The sequence below is a fragment of the Conger conger genome, chromosome 12, assembly GCF_963514075.1.
Source record: "Conger conger chromosome 12, fConCon1.1, whole genome shotgun sequence".
In the NCBI taxonomy this organism is placed as follows: Eukaryota; Metazoa; Chordata; class Actinopteri; order Anguilliformes; family Congridae; genus Conger; species Conger conger.
In genome coordinates, this window is record NC_083771.1 from 27,300,727 (window position 1) to 27,317,704 (window position 16,978).

Genomic DNA, 16,978 nt, shown 5'->3' on the forward strand with positions numbered 1-16,978 from the left:
TAATTAATAATTTTCACCATCGCTTACGTATGGCGACTACATTGTATTCTCGGCTATAGTTGCAGTGTGATGGGAGAAACAACCATTACGCGCGCACACGGACGTCTACAAATCTTTGATATGACCACCTTGTATGATGGGCCTGTGTATGTGTTCGTGCGTGCGTGTGTGGGTGCTTCATGCATTCCTATCACAGTAGCTGTCTTTTATCATGTATATGCAATATTGCAGATTTCCTGGAAACAGCAGTCTGCCTTAACAAGCGTTTATGATCTTTTCTAGCCTAAAGGTCATACGTAACTCCATTCCCTTTGTATACAGCCCATGGCTGGGGTTATTTCAGACAGGACACCACATAGAAAAAAAAAATCTTATATATAGACAGACTGACTGACAAACAGCCAGGCAGCCAGGCGGATCGGAATAGTGGTAATGAGACCTCCAGACCAGACTCATGTTCCATAGGAAGTCACAGATAGGGATGAGGCAACAGAGACTTGACTACAGTTGGGGGAACCTATAGGAGTTTGTGGCGGTTATCGAGACAGGAAGACATGCAAAGTATTATGCGGTATTTCTGGGCGAAAGCAGGTGTAAAAATGTTTTCGCCCGACCCACATGCCTAAAGGGCTTTTTATGGCAGGGTGAGAGGTGCCAATGTCTTGGATCTCTCAGTCCCCCGGACGTGTTAAAAAAAAAACAGATTTAAAAAAAGGAGCTGCAGGAGAGGTCCTCGAGTTCATGGGGTGAAAGAGGAGTGTGCGGTCTCATTGTCAGGCCCCCGACCTCACCCGACCCAAACCCCACCTCAACCCTGCCAAAACCGACCCGAACCCTATTCAACCCAGCACAAACCCTCTCATTCCAATCCCAGACTCAAAAACCAACAGCCGTTTGACTCAGAGCCAGATCTTTATTGCCAGCGGAGACACAGATAGCACCGATCTCACTTTCTAACCCGCCGCTTCTTCACTCCCCTGGGAGAGGCGTGGCGGGGCGTGGCCCTGGGGGCGGGGCCGGCTGTCCTCCTTCAGCTGGAGCCGGTGGCGGTGGCCGGGGCGGGCGGTGGGGGTGTGGGGGTGGGTGCGGGGGCGGCGGCCTGAAAGCAGCCCTTCGTGTGCCACTGCATGTCCCGGATGCGACGCACGGACTGGATCTCCGGCCGCGCCGAGCCCCAGTCGTTGCAGTGCTTGAAGTCTCCCTTCTCAAACACGAACTGGTGCCCCCTATAGCCGGGGTACACATATCCCACCCACCTAAACGGGAGGGAGAGAGAGAGGGAGAGAGAGAGAGGGACGGGAGAGAGAGAGGGAGGGAGAGAGAGAGAGAGAAGGAGAGGGAGAGAGCAAATACATAAGTATATACAGTAGGCTCCAGAACTATTGGATAAAATAACAAGGGTGCAAGCAATAACAGATGCAAGGGTACAGATACAAGTTTTAAGCTCTTCTTCTAGCACAGCATTTTCAATTTCTATAATTTGTACCAGTACTCTGTATCATATTTTACTGAGTATTATATTTTGTTCCATTTTCGTTCTTATTTGTATTCTATGTTATTGAAAGGTGTCGAAAGTTCTGTCTCCCAACACTGAAGCTAGAATATTCAAATTTGGGGACTCACGTTCCGCTGAGTGACTTCACGCTGCCGACACGGTCCTGGAAGCCGTGGGCCCAGAGGCTGGGCACATCGTCGTCCACAATCTCCATCTTCCTTCCCGCGAATCCCTCTGCCTCAAACAAGTGCAGCTTGTGTTCCGCACTGTCCTGCAGGGGGCGACAAACTCACGTGAACGTCACAAACGCATTTCTGTCCAAGGAGGCTTATTTAGACGATCCAAAAAATCCTCTCAGCTTTTCGAAGCTAGTGAATTATGACTGGGAAATGTACTGATTTATAAGAAAATTAACAGCGGAAAGAGCCATGTTTTTTCACTATAAACCCAGTTGTAGTGCTTGCTTTATGTGCAGATGTCAGCATTCCCCATACCTCTCCTAGGAAACCTGCTCTGAACATATCACTTTGCTTTACGCCATTCGGTTAGGCCAAGCTTGTTTGTGAAGAATGTTTGCACAGAGCCCTTTTGTTGTTTATTAAAAAATGAGAAATATCTCATTTTAAAAACCACTTTAAAAGGGGCCTGCTTGGGTGTGAGGGAATCAGTCAGTGCTGTGGTCAGACTGTCTGTAAGTGACTGCCCCAGTTGAGTCCAGGGACCCGTTAGGTTCTGGGTAATGCAGTCTGCGTGTGCACCAGTGGGCCGGTCAGTGCATACCACTTTGAGTGGACGTAGAGACATCAGGCTGTAGTTGTTCTGGCTGTTGGTCCAGGTGGCCCAGCGTGGATATTCGCCCTTCTCCAGAACAAACTGTTCCCCTTTGAAGGCCTGCTGGGCAAACCCAACCCATCTGGGGGCAAGAAGGGGGTGGTGGGGGGGTGGTGGGGTAATTAACTCTTCACATCACTGACCCATTTACCCATTTCATTCGCATTTCATTATTCCATTCATACATTCAGCCATTGACATGTTCATTACTTTCATCTTTGCTGATTTATTTGTGATTCGTTCATTAAGGCGTTACTTCATTCAATCACGCATTCCTTCCCAGAAAATATGAACTATTTTCTTTATAATTCAAACAGGAACGGGGAAGACAGAAAGGCAAGCGTGGCACGACTCAACTTTTGTCCAGGAGGTGGAAGAAAAGGGGAGACAGAGAGAAGTAAAGATGGACGGAAGAGGAGGAGGAGGAAGAAGAGGGGGAGGAGGAGGAAGAGGGGGAGGAGGAGGAAGAGATGGAGGGAAGAGGAGCTCAGGAGAAAGAGAGAGCAGTACTCACGGCCCACACTCCACCAGCACAGAGGCGACTTTCTCCAGACCTTTCTCCGTCACATCCTTGGATGCTGCAGAGAGCTCCACCTTTCTGCCCTGGAAATTCTCAAACTCGAACAGCACCACCTGCAAGGAGACCACTGCTAAATCTGTGCCAATGCCAAAATCACTGGTGGAGAGAGCAGCTAATGTGATCAATCTTCAATGGGGAGGATAGGGATGACTATTTCATTGGTCAGGAGGATGACTTGTGTGACATCATAACTGGGGAGGATGGCTAGAAGGTACGTCCAGAGGGTCTGCAGCTTCTATCTCTATTTTAGGGTTTGAAAACAAGGCGTGAGGATATGTTGGCTAGTCATTCATGCTGAAACACATGTTAAACCAGCTGACAGTGTGGGACTCTGAACTGGAATCTCTGACTGGTATCTGAAAGCGTGTGCAGAATATTAACATGCATCTGCGCTCCACAGACTCAGGGTCGATGGCGAAGAGGAAACCATGCTTTTATAGAGAGGCCATTGAATCAGTCCTGTATTTCAGAAGAATTCTGTAAATGTATGAAAACTGAAAACTGAAGCTGATTCTGTGTTGTCATCTACTAAAGGTGATGGTCTATGGGACTGATAAAGCAAACCTGTCCTTGAGCTGTGGCTTAGTGTATACCTTTTGGAATAACATTTTTGGGAGAGGATGGCTTGTGTGATATGATTGGAGGAGAAGATAGCTTGTGTGATATGATTGGTGGAGAGGATAGCTTGTGTGATATGATTGGAGGAGAAGATAGTTACCTTGTAAGTGCCACCCACCCCTCCCTGGCCTTTTCCTGCTGCCAGCTGCTCTGGTGCCCCCTGCTGTTCTGACATTGCCCTTGCGTTTGTCCTGGGGAGGGTGACATGGTGCCTCTGCTTGAATATTTGACGTTGGGATCATTAGCGTATTCACTATTCTAATGGTCAAGAGAGGAATTGCAGCAACAAACACGCTCAAACCACAATACTGTTCATCCCATCCCTTCTCTGTGAATGCGCTGACGCTGAAATACAATTGGCTGCGGCAATTAGAACTAATTTTCAACCAATGAGCTTGAATTTTTGTACAGCTATAAAACGTTTTGGTATAGAGAGCCAGCCCATCAACTGCAAATTTTGAAACCCAAATTTAAGGACTATAAACACAGGCAGAGGGTGAGTCAATATGTTAGTGAGACCTTTTCAATGATAGGAAGGGATTTACAATGGTCTTGTAACAACATTTTAACCTAAACATTTACCTATTGTACCTTTAAAATAGGGGTGGGCAATTCCAGTCCTGGCTGGTGTGTATGCAGGTTTTTGTTTCCACCAATTACCCTGGCTAAATGAGCTAGAATTGGCTGTAACACCAACACTGGTTGACTCGTAGATTAGATCATAATAAAACATTTTAATGTTGGGACACAAGAAAAAATTTTGGCTGTCATTCATGCGCTTTTCATTAAATGTAGCTAAAATTTGAGATGGCATAAGGTTAGGGCTAATTAAGTAATTAAAGCCGGCAGTTGGTATGAAAAGCAGAAGCAGACACCACCCTCATTGCCATAGACCGTAAACCTCTGGTCTAAATAATTGAGACATCGCTGAAACTGGCCACAGTTCAGTATTCTTCAGCAACACCGAAAAGATGGGAAACTTTGTTATTATTTGATATTAGATTGTATGATTAGATATCCAAAAAGCATTTTGAATTTGAACTTCAGCTGTAGGCCTTTGCATTCTAGACTGCAGGCCTGATGAACCTGCAGAATAACATGACTCCAACACATAAATAGGCCTCACAACAGTCTCTTAAAGGTTGCCATGTTATATTGCTTTTGACAGCACGTAAATATAACATCATGGCCCGGAGAAGATTCATCTGCGGGAGATCTCCTAGAAAGCTGTTTTGGCAGTAACTTGGAGCAGGGGGTTCTTCACTCTCCTGGCTCTCCTATAGGCCTGCACTGAACCCTGACTGGATCTCTGATCCAACTGATCCCAATCTCTGTCAATCAGCAGATCTAGGATCAGCCAATGCAGTATGTGCACCAGTGGCACACATTTCAGCAGCCCTTCCTCATTAATGGCCCCCTTGTCATGCCTCCTCTGCCCTAATTAAATATTGGCTGCATCTGAAATCGCATACTACATACTACTGTATATATGTATACTCATTCAGCATACTTAATTATCTTAGTAAAACGTAGGATAGCTTTTTGCACATGCTACTTCCTCATTGAAATGTGGCACTTTGTTTCAGTATTTTTTGCGCTGACGACAGCTATGGTGATGAGATATAAGGAAAATAAGGAAAACATAAAACTATTTAAAAGGCTAAAAGTGTCCATAATTTGCACATTTCACTGAATGCAGTCATTTACACCTGAGCAGAGGCTCTTTAGAATAACAGCTTTTTAAACATGTTTCAGTTGTGCCTGAACAATCCTGGGCATCTTTCATATACCATTTGATGTAAATGGTAAATGGCAGGCATTTATATAGCGCCTTTATCCAAAGTGCTGTACAATTGATGCTTCTCCATTCACCCATTTATACACACACTCACACGCCGACGGCGATTGGCTGCCATGCAAGGCGCCGACCAGCTCGTCAGGAGCATTTGGGGGTTAGGTGTCTTGCTCAGGGACACTTCGACACTGCCCGGGCGGGGGATCGAACCAGCAACCCTCCGACTGCTAGACGACTGCTCTTACTGCCTGAGCCATGTCGCCCCCATGTTGATGTATACTATGGTTTGTTCACATACTATTTTGGCATACTTACTGTACTAGCATGTGATTTCTGATGCAAGAGGCTCACAAGTAGTGCAATGCCAATATTCTTCCCCACTCATTTTAATCTTACTTTGTGCTCGCCAGGCAAAGAGCACCTCTTCACTGGGCGATACACCACAAAAACCAAACCAAAATAAACTGTGGCAAGCATGAGAAACCATGGCAACCACAAGAAATGGGACAGGCAGGCAATAGCATTGCAGTGCCATTCACACACAACGACACAGGACAGACAGGAGGGCATGGGGTGGGGCAGAGTTTAGCAATGAACAGCTGGAGAAAGAGGAGGAGGTGCAAGGAGCAGCCACAGAGGAGGTAGAATCAGCCATAGAGAGGAGCAGATGGAAAGAGCAATCACATACAGCAGATAGAGAGAGCACCCATAGGAACAGGAAGGCTGGGATGTTACCTGGTCCTTACCTGGCTTTGGTGGGTGTATCTGGGGTGTATTGGTGCAGGCAGAGTGTGTGTGGGTCTTGTGGCGGTGGTAGTCTGGGGCTCAGGGGGGTATTTATGGTTTATTTCTGGCGAGGGCAGCAGAAAACGGCGAGCTGTTGATACAGCAGGTCTGTCGCTCGCATTGTGTCCGTCACACTGCCTCTCAATAGAGCCCTGGAGCTGGCACGCCAAGCCCCGCCAAGCTCGGCTGCCAGCCCACACTGCCAGAGCGCAGTCTGGGCACGAGCCCACCATCGCCCAGGGGGGTTCAGCAGTCTGCCGGACTCAGCACAAAATGGCACCCTGACCCCCCCTCTCTGACCACACCCCATCCGCCCAAACGCACAATGCGCCCACGAAGGATCGAGGACTCTACCCTGGGGTCTGTCATATTTAGGTTCCTCCCGTGCAGATTGGCGAGACATCAGGAACGGTTAAAAAGGGCTGTTGTGTCCCTTGATGTTACATGGCACACAGAGAACATCTTAATGTCAGTTCTCCGTTTTCTCCTTCACAGGATTTATTCTTCTTGACAGTGAAACAGGCTGGAGGAATTGAATGCTGGGAATTTGGCTCACGTAGCAGTGCACAACCAGCCAGCAGTGAGCTCATTTCTCAACCTCAAATCCGCCATAAAACGTCAGCTGCAAAGTAACATAGCAAAAGTCTAAACGCACGTTTTTCACCTTTGATTGGCTGGTGATGAACTATTTCAGGGGGAACTCCTAAATGCTGAGGGAAATATTGCATTGAAATATAAAAGAATCTAGTGGCATGTTTTTTTTCTGAATGTAACCAGTCTTTATCCTAAGTGTAGAGGGATACTGCAGTGAGGTCATATACAGAAATTCAAGAATTTCAACATACACAAATACAAAAATCATCCCATATCTTTTTTTTTGTTGTTGCAGTGAATCTACTTTTGTGCCGTTGAACCCACTCGAGATAAGACACAAAAGGCCATCCATCCATTTCATAGCAAATTTTATTTCCACTTTGACAGTGGCCTCATACAAGCCTGCAGCCTTCTCGTTGAAATTAAGAAAGAAACAAAACAAAAAAAGCCCTGATAAAATAATTATTTCACAGAAGACATCATTCAAACACACATGCTCACACCCACAAATATACAGGTAACAGCCTGATGACTCCAGACACAGATCAAACAAAACATTCCCTTTCATTCACCTACAGGAGGAATCACTACGAAGCAGGATGAAGATTCAGAGTCTGCTATCGGGGGCAGTCACTGTTCACACATTGCGTGCTGGACGGTTCCAGCCATGAGACCAACTGAAGATAGCATGTCCTGGGTGGAGTCAGAGGGCATCTGGGCCAATCAGAATCACAATCTCGGAATATTAGATTAATTAATTAAAAAAACTTTGATTCCAAAGGACCCAGCCATACAAAAACAGATAACTGTGTGCAATATGCAGTTTCATAGCACCTCGTACTCCCAACAATACACAGGGCAGGAGCGATTCAGACCTGGGAGGGGCAGCGTGGGACAAAGGCAAAGGCTCTGGGTGCATTGATTGTATTGTCCTCGAGAGGGTTGATGCCGTAAACTCGTTGCTGGGCTAAGAGCCAGTTCAACAAAGAAAACATAATAAGACAAAATACAAGGAAAAGGGAGAAACTGATTTTTGGAAACAGCGAACAGGCAGACAGAGACAAACTGCATCAATTGCTTTAAAAAATTACAAGTAAAAAAAAAGCATTAAAAAAATAACTTCCTCCCCTGAGCGTGTTGTGCAACAGGCTGAGAAGGGCTTGTTCCGGCAGGCTAACCTTCTGCTTGCGCTACAAGTGCAGGGACAGCATTAGGCTTCCGTCCCCTCTGTGCAGATAGAGAGCAAAGTGACTGTATGCAAAGACTCGTTTGGCAGAAAAGACTCTTTTCTCCACTCTTTCTGGATTAGAAGATTATATCTAATCTTACTGCAGCCGTGAGATTCACAAGCAAGATTCATGGAAAAAATATGGAATTAGAGAGAAAAAGACGATTTTCTGAAGCGTTTTTCTGTTCATTTCAATGCTTCTGCCATTTCCTCCTCTTGTACACCTGTAAGATGACATAAAAGTGAGTGACAACACAAAAAAAAACGATGGCAGCTGAAAATAACCAGTTTACTAACCATTCATTCATTGAATTGATTTAAAAAGTACACATCTAGCACACATCTAAATTGGGTGTGAGACAGAAATCTTAAGAGTTAAGAAATGATAGCAAATGAACAGGCAATAGCCCTCCACCAAGAAAAACTAAATTAACCCCTAAAATAAGCTATGGTTATTCGAGGGCTGAGTCAAATGGGCTCCAATCTGCCCTTAAAGGCACAATAGGTAATATTTTTGCGTTAAAACATTGTTAGAAGACCATTGTAAATCCCTTCCTTATCATTCCTCTGCTGGTGTTTATAGTCCTGAAATTCATGTTTCAAAATATACAGTTGATGACCCGACACTCTGTACCAAAAGACTGTATAATTCGCATTGGTTGAAAATTGGTTCTAAATGCCACAGCCAATGGCATTTAAACAGGCATGTCAGCCTGTTTACAGAGAAAGGGGAGGGATAAACAGTGTTGTGGTTTGAAGGTGTTTGTTGCTACAATTCCTCTCTTGACCGTTAGAAGTCCAAAATTACCTATTGTACCTTTAAGGGCATTTTCTTTTTTTTCTTTTTTCTGTAGAAAAAGCACATTCTACAAAAAGGAGCTCACGGTGAACAAACCAACAAGATCATATCAGAGGTGAGATGATATCAGAGGTGAGGTGATATCAGAGGTGAGATGATGTCAGAGGTGAGATGATATCAGAGGTGAGGTGATATCAGAGGTGAGGTGATATCAGAGGTGAGATGATGTCAGAGGTGAGGTGATATCAGAGGTGAGATGATGTCAGAGGTGAGATGATATCAGAGGTGAGGGATGGAAATGGGCAAAAGAGTAGCAGAGGGGAGAGAAACGGGGAGAGAGAGAGAGAAAAGGCAAGATATTGAGAAAGAGAAGAGTAAAAGAAGAAACTGAGACAGAGAGAAGAGGAGCGATGGCCAAGAAGAGAAAGGAGAGCAGTGCACTCACCCCTTTCCCTTGGGGTCTATGTGTCCGCTCCAGGCTGAGTGAACCGCTTCTTAGACTTCAGCTCCTGAAGCCAGGAAGGCACAGACTCCCCCCTAAAAGGAGTAAATAATTACACCATTATGATAGTAGTAGTGATTGTGTTAGTATATTACATTACATAAATGGCATTTGGCAGATGCTGTTATCGAGAGTGATGTACAGTTGATTAGACTAAGCAGGAGACAATCCTCCCCTGGAGTAATGGAGGGTTTAGGGCCTTGCTCAAGGGCCGAACAGCTGTGCATCTTATTGTGGCTACACTGGGGATCGAAAGTGTCTCAGTCATGTACCTTAACCACTACGCTACAGGCCGCCTGTAATTGTAATTGCCTTTCAGGGTGTTAATAATTATGTAATTACCATAAAGGGTATCAATAACTACGTAGTTGCCCTAAATGGTGTTAATAACCATGTAATTACCTGAAGGGGGGTGAGTAACTACACTGCGAACAGTTCAGTAATATTAATAACATGAAATGGCCATGAAGAAAATAAATATATTTGTCAAGAAAAAGAAAAATGGTCGTTGTCAGTTTTTGAAAGTCTTGTCATGTGGACTGGTTTCATGATCATGTACTACCTGCGGTGAAGCGGGTACACGTGATGCATGTGGTATTGTGTGTTTTACTGATGTGTGGTAATGTGTGTATTGTGTGTTTTAGTAATGTGTGGTATTGTGTGTTTTAGTGATGTGTGGTATTGTGTGTTTTAGTGATGTGTGGTATTGTGTGTTTTAGTGATGTGTGGTGATGTGCGGTGATGTGTGGTGATGTGTGGTGATGTGTGGTGATGTGTTGTGATGTGTGGTGATGTGTTGTGATGTGTGGTGATGTGTGGTGATGTGTGGTGATGTGTGGTGATGTGTTGTGATGTGTGGTGATGTGTTGTGATGTGTGGTGATGTGTGGTGATGTGTGGTGATGTGTTGTGATGTGTGGTGATGTGTGGTGATGTGTTGTGATGTGTGGTGATGTGTTGTGATGTGTGGTGATGTGTGGTGATGTGTGGTGATGTGTTGTGATGTGCGGAGATGTGTGGTGATGTGTGGTAATGTGTTGTGATGTGCTGTCAGCCTTTACTTGCCTGTCCTCTGCCCCAGCAGCAGGGGGCAGCACCCTGGATGCTCCTGGAAGGGGTGATTTGGCAGGGCGGGAGCGCTGAGGGGAGGGAGGCTGGGGCAGCTGTGGAGCGCGACGCAAAACATCCAGTGGAGACGCACCGGGGCTGCTCGCCCGTCCATCAGAATCCCCCCCTCGCTTCTGCAGTACGGCCTGTTAGAGGGAGAGAGGGAGGGAGAGAGAGGGAGGGAGGGAGAGAGGGACGGAGAGAGGGAGGGAGGGAGGGAGGGAGAGAGAGAGGGACGGAGAGAGGGAGGGAGGGAGGGAGGGAGAGAGAGAGAGAGAGGGAGAGAGAGGGAGACAGAGAGAGAGAGAGGGAGGGAGGGAGAGAGAGAGAGAGAGGGAGGGAGGGAGGGAGAGAGAGAGAGAGAGAGAGAGAGGGAGAGAGGGAGAGAGAGGGAGAGAGAGGGAGAGAGTGGGAGAGAGTGAGAGATAGTGGGAGAGAAGGAGATGGAGAGAGAGATGGAGAGAGAAGGAGAGAGAGATAGGGGAGGGGGAGGGAGAGGGGGAAGAGAGATAGGGAGAGAGATAGGGAGTGAGGGAAAGAGAGAGGGAGAGATATGGAGAGAGAGACATTGGGAGAGAGATAGGGAGTGAGGAAGAGAGAGAGGGAGAAAGGGAGAGATATGGAGAGAGATAGATTGGGAGAGAGATAGGGAGGGAGAGAGAGAGGGCGAGAGGGAGATATATGGAGAGAGAGAGAGAGAGATTGGGAGAGAGATAGGGAAGGAGAGAGAGAGGGAGAGATATGGAGAGAGAGACATTGGGAGAGAGATAGGGAGTGAGGGAGAGAGAGGGAGAAAGGGAGAGATATGGAGAGAGAGATTGGGAGAGAGATAGGGAGGGAGAGAGAGGGAGAGAGGGAGTGATATGGAGAGAGAGAGATTGGGAGAGATAGGGAGTGAGGGAGAGAGAGAGAGGGAGATTGGGAAAGAGAGGTATGAGGTCAAGTATTTGGCATCATGAAATCTGTGCATACAGGAAATGAATGTTTTCTACATTGCCAAGAACATAACATCTCTCATGGGCTCAGAGTGAAGCAGTACTCTAGTTTGGGTCCAGCTCCAACACTTACATCAGTGACCTGGCAACAGTAGGTATGTTACATGGAGCGTCATAATAATCAGAATAATAGCATAATTGTAATATAAATGTCTTACGTAAACACTCAGAATAAACTGCTCCATTCCAACTGAAATTTCCTTCGGGTTGAAAGGGGAGGTGCAAGTCATTGATAATCTGTGAGATATGATGGCCATATAACATTCTGTTTGGATTCATTTCGGATTTTCAATTCTGCACGTGTTCTCCCGTGGGGTAAGTGACGTGTTTGAGTTTACAGGGGATTTGGGAGATTGCTCTGATCTGTATCTGATTCAGTAAAAATCCATCTTTGAAAAAGGTGGAAAAGTGGAAAACCTACTCAGCATTCATGTAAACAGTCCATTTGGAATCATTCATTGGAATAATTACAATTACAAATAGGAAAAATATGCATGAAAACACAGAAATTGCTGCAACAGTCTGAAGCCACTGGTATTACTCTGAACAATACAAAGTTCAAGATGGCTGATTGGTTTGGTTCAATTGAAGCACAGGACTTTGATCTGCTACATCAGTACTGCCAAACATGGGCCCCCGGCAGTTAAGCAAGAAAAAGCCGTATTTCATTAGGCACTTCCTTCTGATTGCATTCTATTACGCTTTCTCCCTTTTGAGTTTGGAGTGGTCAATCATGCTTATCAATGCTCACTGCTGCAACCTCCCCTAGTGATAACAGGGCACACAGGCATGGTGCCCAACTGCCCAGCAGAGGGTGCTCCTGAGCACTATAACACTGTAACACTGTGCTGCCTTGTGGGGTCGCCAGTCACTCTGCATTGACACGGCCCAGATTCAATACAAAATAGTGTGGGGCCTTTAACAAGACGGCACACCCAGCAGCCGTGCCTAAATACTTTTTTTAGGAAAGCTGATATAACATGTTATATAAATTCATCTGTAAGACACGGAAACAGCCAATGAGGAGACGAGTGGGCAGAAGGGTCTGCACTGCCATTGGCTGGAATGGACTCTCCTCAGACGGCAGTGGGAGGTTCCTCACCTTGAGGGCAGAATGGTCCATTCCAGGGAACATGGCGACTCTCTGCGGTTGGCTGGGGAGTGGGCCAGGCTCGGCCTCAGATGGTGAATCATCTCCACAAGAGGGCTCAGCCATGACTTGGGTGGAGAGAGACACAGACTTAAGCCCTGTTTACACTCACAGACAAAACCGATCTCATATACAGTATATATATAATGCAGTCCGTAAGTATTTGGACAGTGCGACAATCCCTGTTCTTTTGTTGGCTCTGTACACAGGGCGGCCTGTAGAGTAGTGGTTAAGGTACATGACTGGGACCCGCAAGGTCGGTGGTTCGATCCCTGGTGTAGCCACTATAAGATCCACACAGCTGTTGGGCCCATGAGCAAGGCCCTTAACCCTGCATTGCTCCAGGGGAGGATTGTCTCCTGCTTAGTCTAATCAACTGTAAGTCGCTTTGGATAAAAGCGTCACCAAGACTCATTCTGGACTCATATGTACTCTGTTAGAGCTGAATTAACACTGGACATTTCACTGTGCACTCATAACATCACTAGAAGAAGATACCACAGATTACACAAACACACAACCCAGATACTTCCACATTCCTTACATCCTATCTGCTTCGTTCAGGCCAGTAACAGGAAGGGCTGGCAGGACAGCACCCTAAAGAATGCCCATTGCCACAGCACCACACTTTGCCTTACCCTTTAGGGTATTTTCACAAAATTAATCAAACTGGAATTTTGTGCAATAGCAGAGAGACTAGAACTCTGAGTATGGAGTCACTACTGATCTTGGATCTCTGCGGTCCATATCCGCGGGCACACCTGTGCAGGAGCTGAACAGAGCTTGGGCACCAGGTGAGTGTCCGGGGGGCAGGGATACCTGTGGAATCGCTGAACATCCAGACATTTGGCTCCTCTGCGGCAGACCTCAAATTCATTGGCAGTCGTTTCCGATTCCGGCCCCGGCCGAGCTGGGCCTTCGAGAGCTGAGCGGCGGAGTCCAGCAGCGATGTGGAGAACTGCCAAACATACACACCATACACACACACACACATACACATACACACACACACACACATACACATACACATACCACACACACATACACATACCGTACACACACACATACACATACCGTACACACACGCACACGCACACACACACACACACATACACATACACATACCACACACACACACATACACATACCGTACACACATGCACACACACACCGTACACACACACACACACACACATACACACACACATACCGTACACACACGCACACACACACACACACACACAAACATACATGCATACAAACATAGTTATAAAAAATGTATTTGTTGTCACATTGCACTTAAGTGTGTACAAAGCATGTTTTGAAACCCAGCAGAGGGTTGGAGTCCATGACTGACCTCAGGAAGGGGTTCTGGCTCAGGTTCTGGCTCAGGTTCTGGCTCAGGTTCTGGCTCAGGTTCTGGCTCAGGTTCCATGTAGGGAGTGGAGTGGTTAGTGTCATCATCCAGGCCACTAGGGGTGCCAGGCTCTTCTGGCAGAGGTTCATCTTGGAAAAAGCTTATGAGGTCATCTAGTCTTGGGCCGACAGGAGTCAGGCTGGGCACAGGGTTCACAGTAAATATTAGAATACAGATCTCATTATTCACTATTCCACCAAACTACAGTGTGTCGATGGGGACGCACTGTGACTGTAACTCTTGGGTTTGACTGGGATTGTACAGTGTACTATATTTCAGCCAGGACCACTCTCGTCTGGTACAATAGCAATTTATTGAGTAGGTTACTCAACAATTATCTTTGGCGAAATGGCTTAGTTCTTGGGGCTACATCTCGACATACTGGTAAGTATGAGTATATCAAACAACAAAGAAAAGGCCAGCAGCAGGCATGACATTTTTACAGCAATCACATGGTAGCAAATTAGACATGAAATACATGTAGATATGTATAAAAACATACACAACTTAAATTCCATGAAATGTACACATAATACGTTCATGTAATACGCTTAGATATTACTAACTATAACTACTGACTTTATCAAACATGTAAAATAAAATAAAATAAAAACATGTATCACAAGCAAAGAGAAAAGAAGCGGTAGAGCTAGGGAGGTGGTGGGTGTTCTACAGCGAACTCAGCAGCGTGGAAGAAAGGCGGGGGAACTGCTGAAAAGAACCTCCTTCAATCAGAGAGCAAATGTGGTTGGTGTTGGTGAATCAGCTGATGGCTGAGAAGTGAGCGGACTACCGTGGCCTGCCTGAACTAATGCTACGCTTAATACATGTACAGTGCGGGTATATACTGTCAGGGACGTTAGAATCATCTTGACCTCCGTCCTCCCCCATACTGCACTTCTGTGTATATGTGTGTGTGTGTGTGTGTGTGTGTGTGTGTGTGTGTGTGTGTATGTGTGTGTGTATGTGATGTGTGCGTGTGTGTGTGTGTGTGTGTGTGCGTGTGTGTGTGTGTGTGTGTGTGTGTGTGTGTGAACTCACCGGCCATCTACCAGTGCTTCTGGGTCTGTCTCCACAAGCAGCTCAGCCACATCCTCCTCCTGAGAGAGTGGAAACAGAAGAGACTTATGGAGAGAAGTGCTTGTGTATTCTGATATTACCAGGACTAAATATTTGAGAAACATAATAGAATAACTGGTTGAATATTCAGAAAACTATAGTTCTATGTACATCCATACATTTCACAGAAGAATCCTCAGCGAACTAACCACAGTTCCAGATTCAGAGCAAACAAATAAAACCCAGCTTTCAGCACCGCCTGTTGGTCAAATACAGTAACAGCATAACTTTGTGCAGTGATGCGGGCACTGTAGAAGGTCCTCTTTGGGTGAGATGTTCTGACCCACTGTGGTCACTAAAGATCTCATGCCACTTATCACAAATAGTAAGGGGTTTCCCCAGTGTGCTGGCACATTTCCCACACTGGCTTAATCATCCCTCAGTTTAACTGGCTCAATAATTTCCTCTCCCCTCTCAAGGCCCTTTTCCACACTGCAGGGACATTTTGCGGAATTCAGGAAGTAAAAGGAAGTAAAAGGAAGTAAAACTTCTCCACAAGGCCGATTTTGGGCTTCAATCACCATGGTACCTCTCTCCCCTTGTCTGAATAAAGTAAAATATATGAAAGGACAGTGGACAGTACGCTTGTAATTATTATTATCAATTGCAGGTCTCACTAGATCCAATAAAAACCTTTCCAAGTGCTCTCAATGACAATATACAGAATCCTGAGAGATGGTAAAGGGTACATTTAACTTGTGACTGACTGTTTAGTATGTTCTGTAGTAACACACATGCATCTTTCAGAAGAACAGGAAATGCGCTGCTCTGCATTGCACTTCATAGCGAATAGTGTGTGATGCTCATCACATTCCATATTATTTTAAGACACTTATAGCCAAAGTGACGCACAAAACAATACATAGCAAGATCATACAACAAACAATCGAACACGTCAGATCAGGTACCATTCATTTAGCATGATTGGTTGGAAGGCCATGAACATAGATACAGTACACAGTGTAGATAGGCCAAGTCTATAACTAACATGCCAAGACATCTACAACTTCAGGAACTACAGTAGAGAGACCAATACAAATTCAAGTCCAAGATTAAGGTATAAAACACCAGGGGGTAAAGATAGACAGGTGAAAAACAACTGGCAATAGATTAGGAGACTGTAACAAACCCTTGTCTACGTGCAGCACATTGCTCAATGTTAAACCACAACCAGTGTTCTCCCCTCTCTGAACCCAGAAGATGTACATAACGACCTCCTGATCCCAGTCCTTTCATTTCTATATAAAACTCTGAAGCATATAATCTGCAATACAGGCTCATTCTGGGGGGAAATAGACCCTTTTTATTCCTGATAAATCACACCCATAATGTACCCTTGCAGGAATGATCATTGGTTTTTGGTAAGGTTACATTATGGGTCTCAAATATCAGAAAGACTTGAGATGTTAAAAGGGCCCATTTCCCCCTGGCATGACCCTACTGAGTAGCCTTTCTGACCCCAACCAAACAAGTTTCAATGTGGTTCTTAAAGCTTTAAGGTGAAAGATCACAAATATGTGATTATAATTTTCTTAACTAAACATTTAATGTCAATGAAATTAGTATCTCCCCGGGCGCTGCACTGTGGCTGCCCACTGCTCCTAATAACTAGGATGGGTCAAATGCAGCGGACACATTACCCCACGGGGTTCAATAAAAGTACATAAAAAAATAAAAGAAAAAAAGGAAAGGAATGAAAAAAAAAAAACATTCCAAAAAAAGCCTACTCTTCATAACAGCTCCATCCATCTGGAGGTTACAGAACATGAATGTAAATCATCCTTCTTGACTCCTGATTGCGTAATGAATTTGGCCATTTCTGGAAGCGTCGTAATGAAGTGTCACTTCACTGGCTTCCAGAAACGGCCCACATTCAATTGAAATCACTAACAGAGGCATGGGAACGGCACTGCCCCAGACTGATCACACCATACACTCCAACCAGACCTCTTGGTTCAGCCTC

At 45.5% G+C, this 16,978-nt stretch overlaps 2 protein-coding genes across 2 annotated transcripts in view; both read right to left on the minus strand.

Annotated features, from left to right (window-relative positions):
* Positions 1 to 1,030: 1,030 nt before the first annotated feature.
* crybb3 (crystallin, beta B3) lies at positions 1,031 to 6,275 on the minus strand. Its single transcript, XM_061263507.1, has 6 exons — positions 6,066 to 6,275; positions 3,625 to 3,715; positions 2,841 to 2,959; positions 2,276 to 2,408; positions 1,624 to 1,766; positions 1,031 to 1,256 (listed from the first exon to the last, which is right to left on the minus strand). Exons 2-6 carry the CDS (start codon positions 3,697 to 3,699, stop codon positions 1,031 to 1,033), a joined length of 696 nt encoding a protein of 231 aa, XP_061119491.1. The 5' UTR covers positions 3,700 to 3,715; positions 6,066 to 6,275.
* Positions 6,276 to 7,050: 775 nt separating this feature from the next.
* Positions 7,051 to 16,978, minus strand: part of tnks1bp1 (tankyrase 1 binding protein 1) — a 29,493-nt gene continuing 19,565 nt past the window's right edge. The window contains exons 5-11 of the mRNA XM_061263766.1: positions 14,938 to 14,996; positions 13,837 to 14,035; positions 13,299 to 13,437; positions 12,432 to 12,547; positions 10,293 to 10,480; positions 9,172 to 9,263; positions 7,051 to 8,151 (exon numbers count right to left, since the gene is read on the minus strand). Of these exons, the coding sequence (XP_061119750.1) occupies positions 9,188 to 9,263; positions 10,293 to 10,480; positions 12,432 to 12,547; positions 13,299 to 13,437; positions 13,837 to 14,035; positions 14,938 to 14,996 (777 nt within the window). The 3' untranslated portion in view covers positions 7,051 to 8,151; positions 9,172 to 9,187. The remainder of the gene's footprint in view (positions 8,152 to 9,171; positions 9,264 to 10,292; positions 10,481 to 12,431; positions 12,548 to 13,298; positions 13,438 to 13,836; positions 14,036 to 14,937; positions 14,997 to 16,978) is intronic.

What these genes read in the sequence shown, in the direction of transcription:
- crybb3 (XM_061263507.1), bottom strand. Translation starts at nt 3,699, where the DNA reads ATGTCAGAACAGCAGGGGGCACCAGAGCAGCTGGCAGCAGGAAAAGGC. An exon ending in GGGTGGGTGGCACTTACAAG is followed by an intron (nt 2,960 to 3,624) that starts GTAACTATCTTC and finishes GTCTCCTTGCAG; the next exon opens with GTGGTGCTGTTCGAGTTTGA. An exon ending in CTCTACGTCCACTCAAAGTG is followed by an intron (nt 1,767 to 2,275) that starts GTATGCACTGAC and finishes CGCCCCCTGCAG; the next exon opens with GACAGTGCGGAACACAAGCT.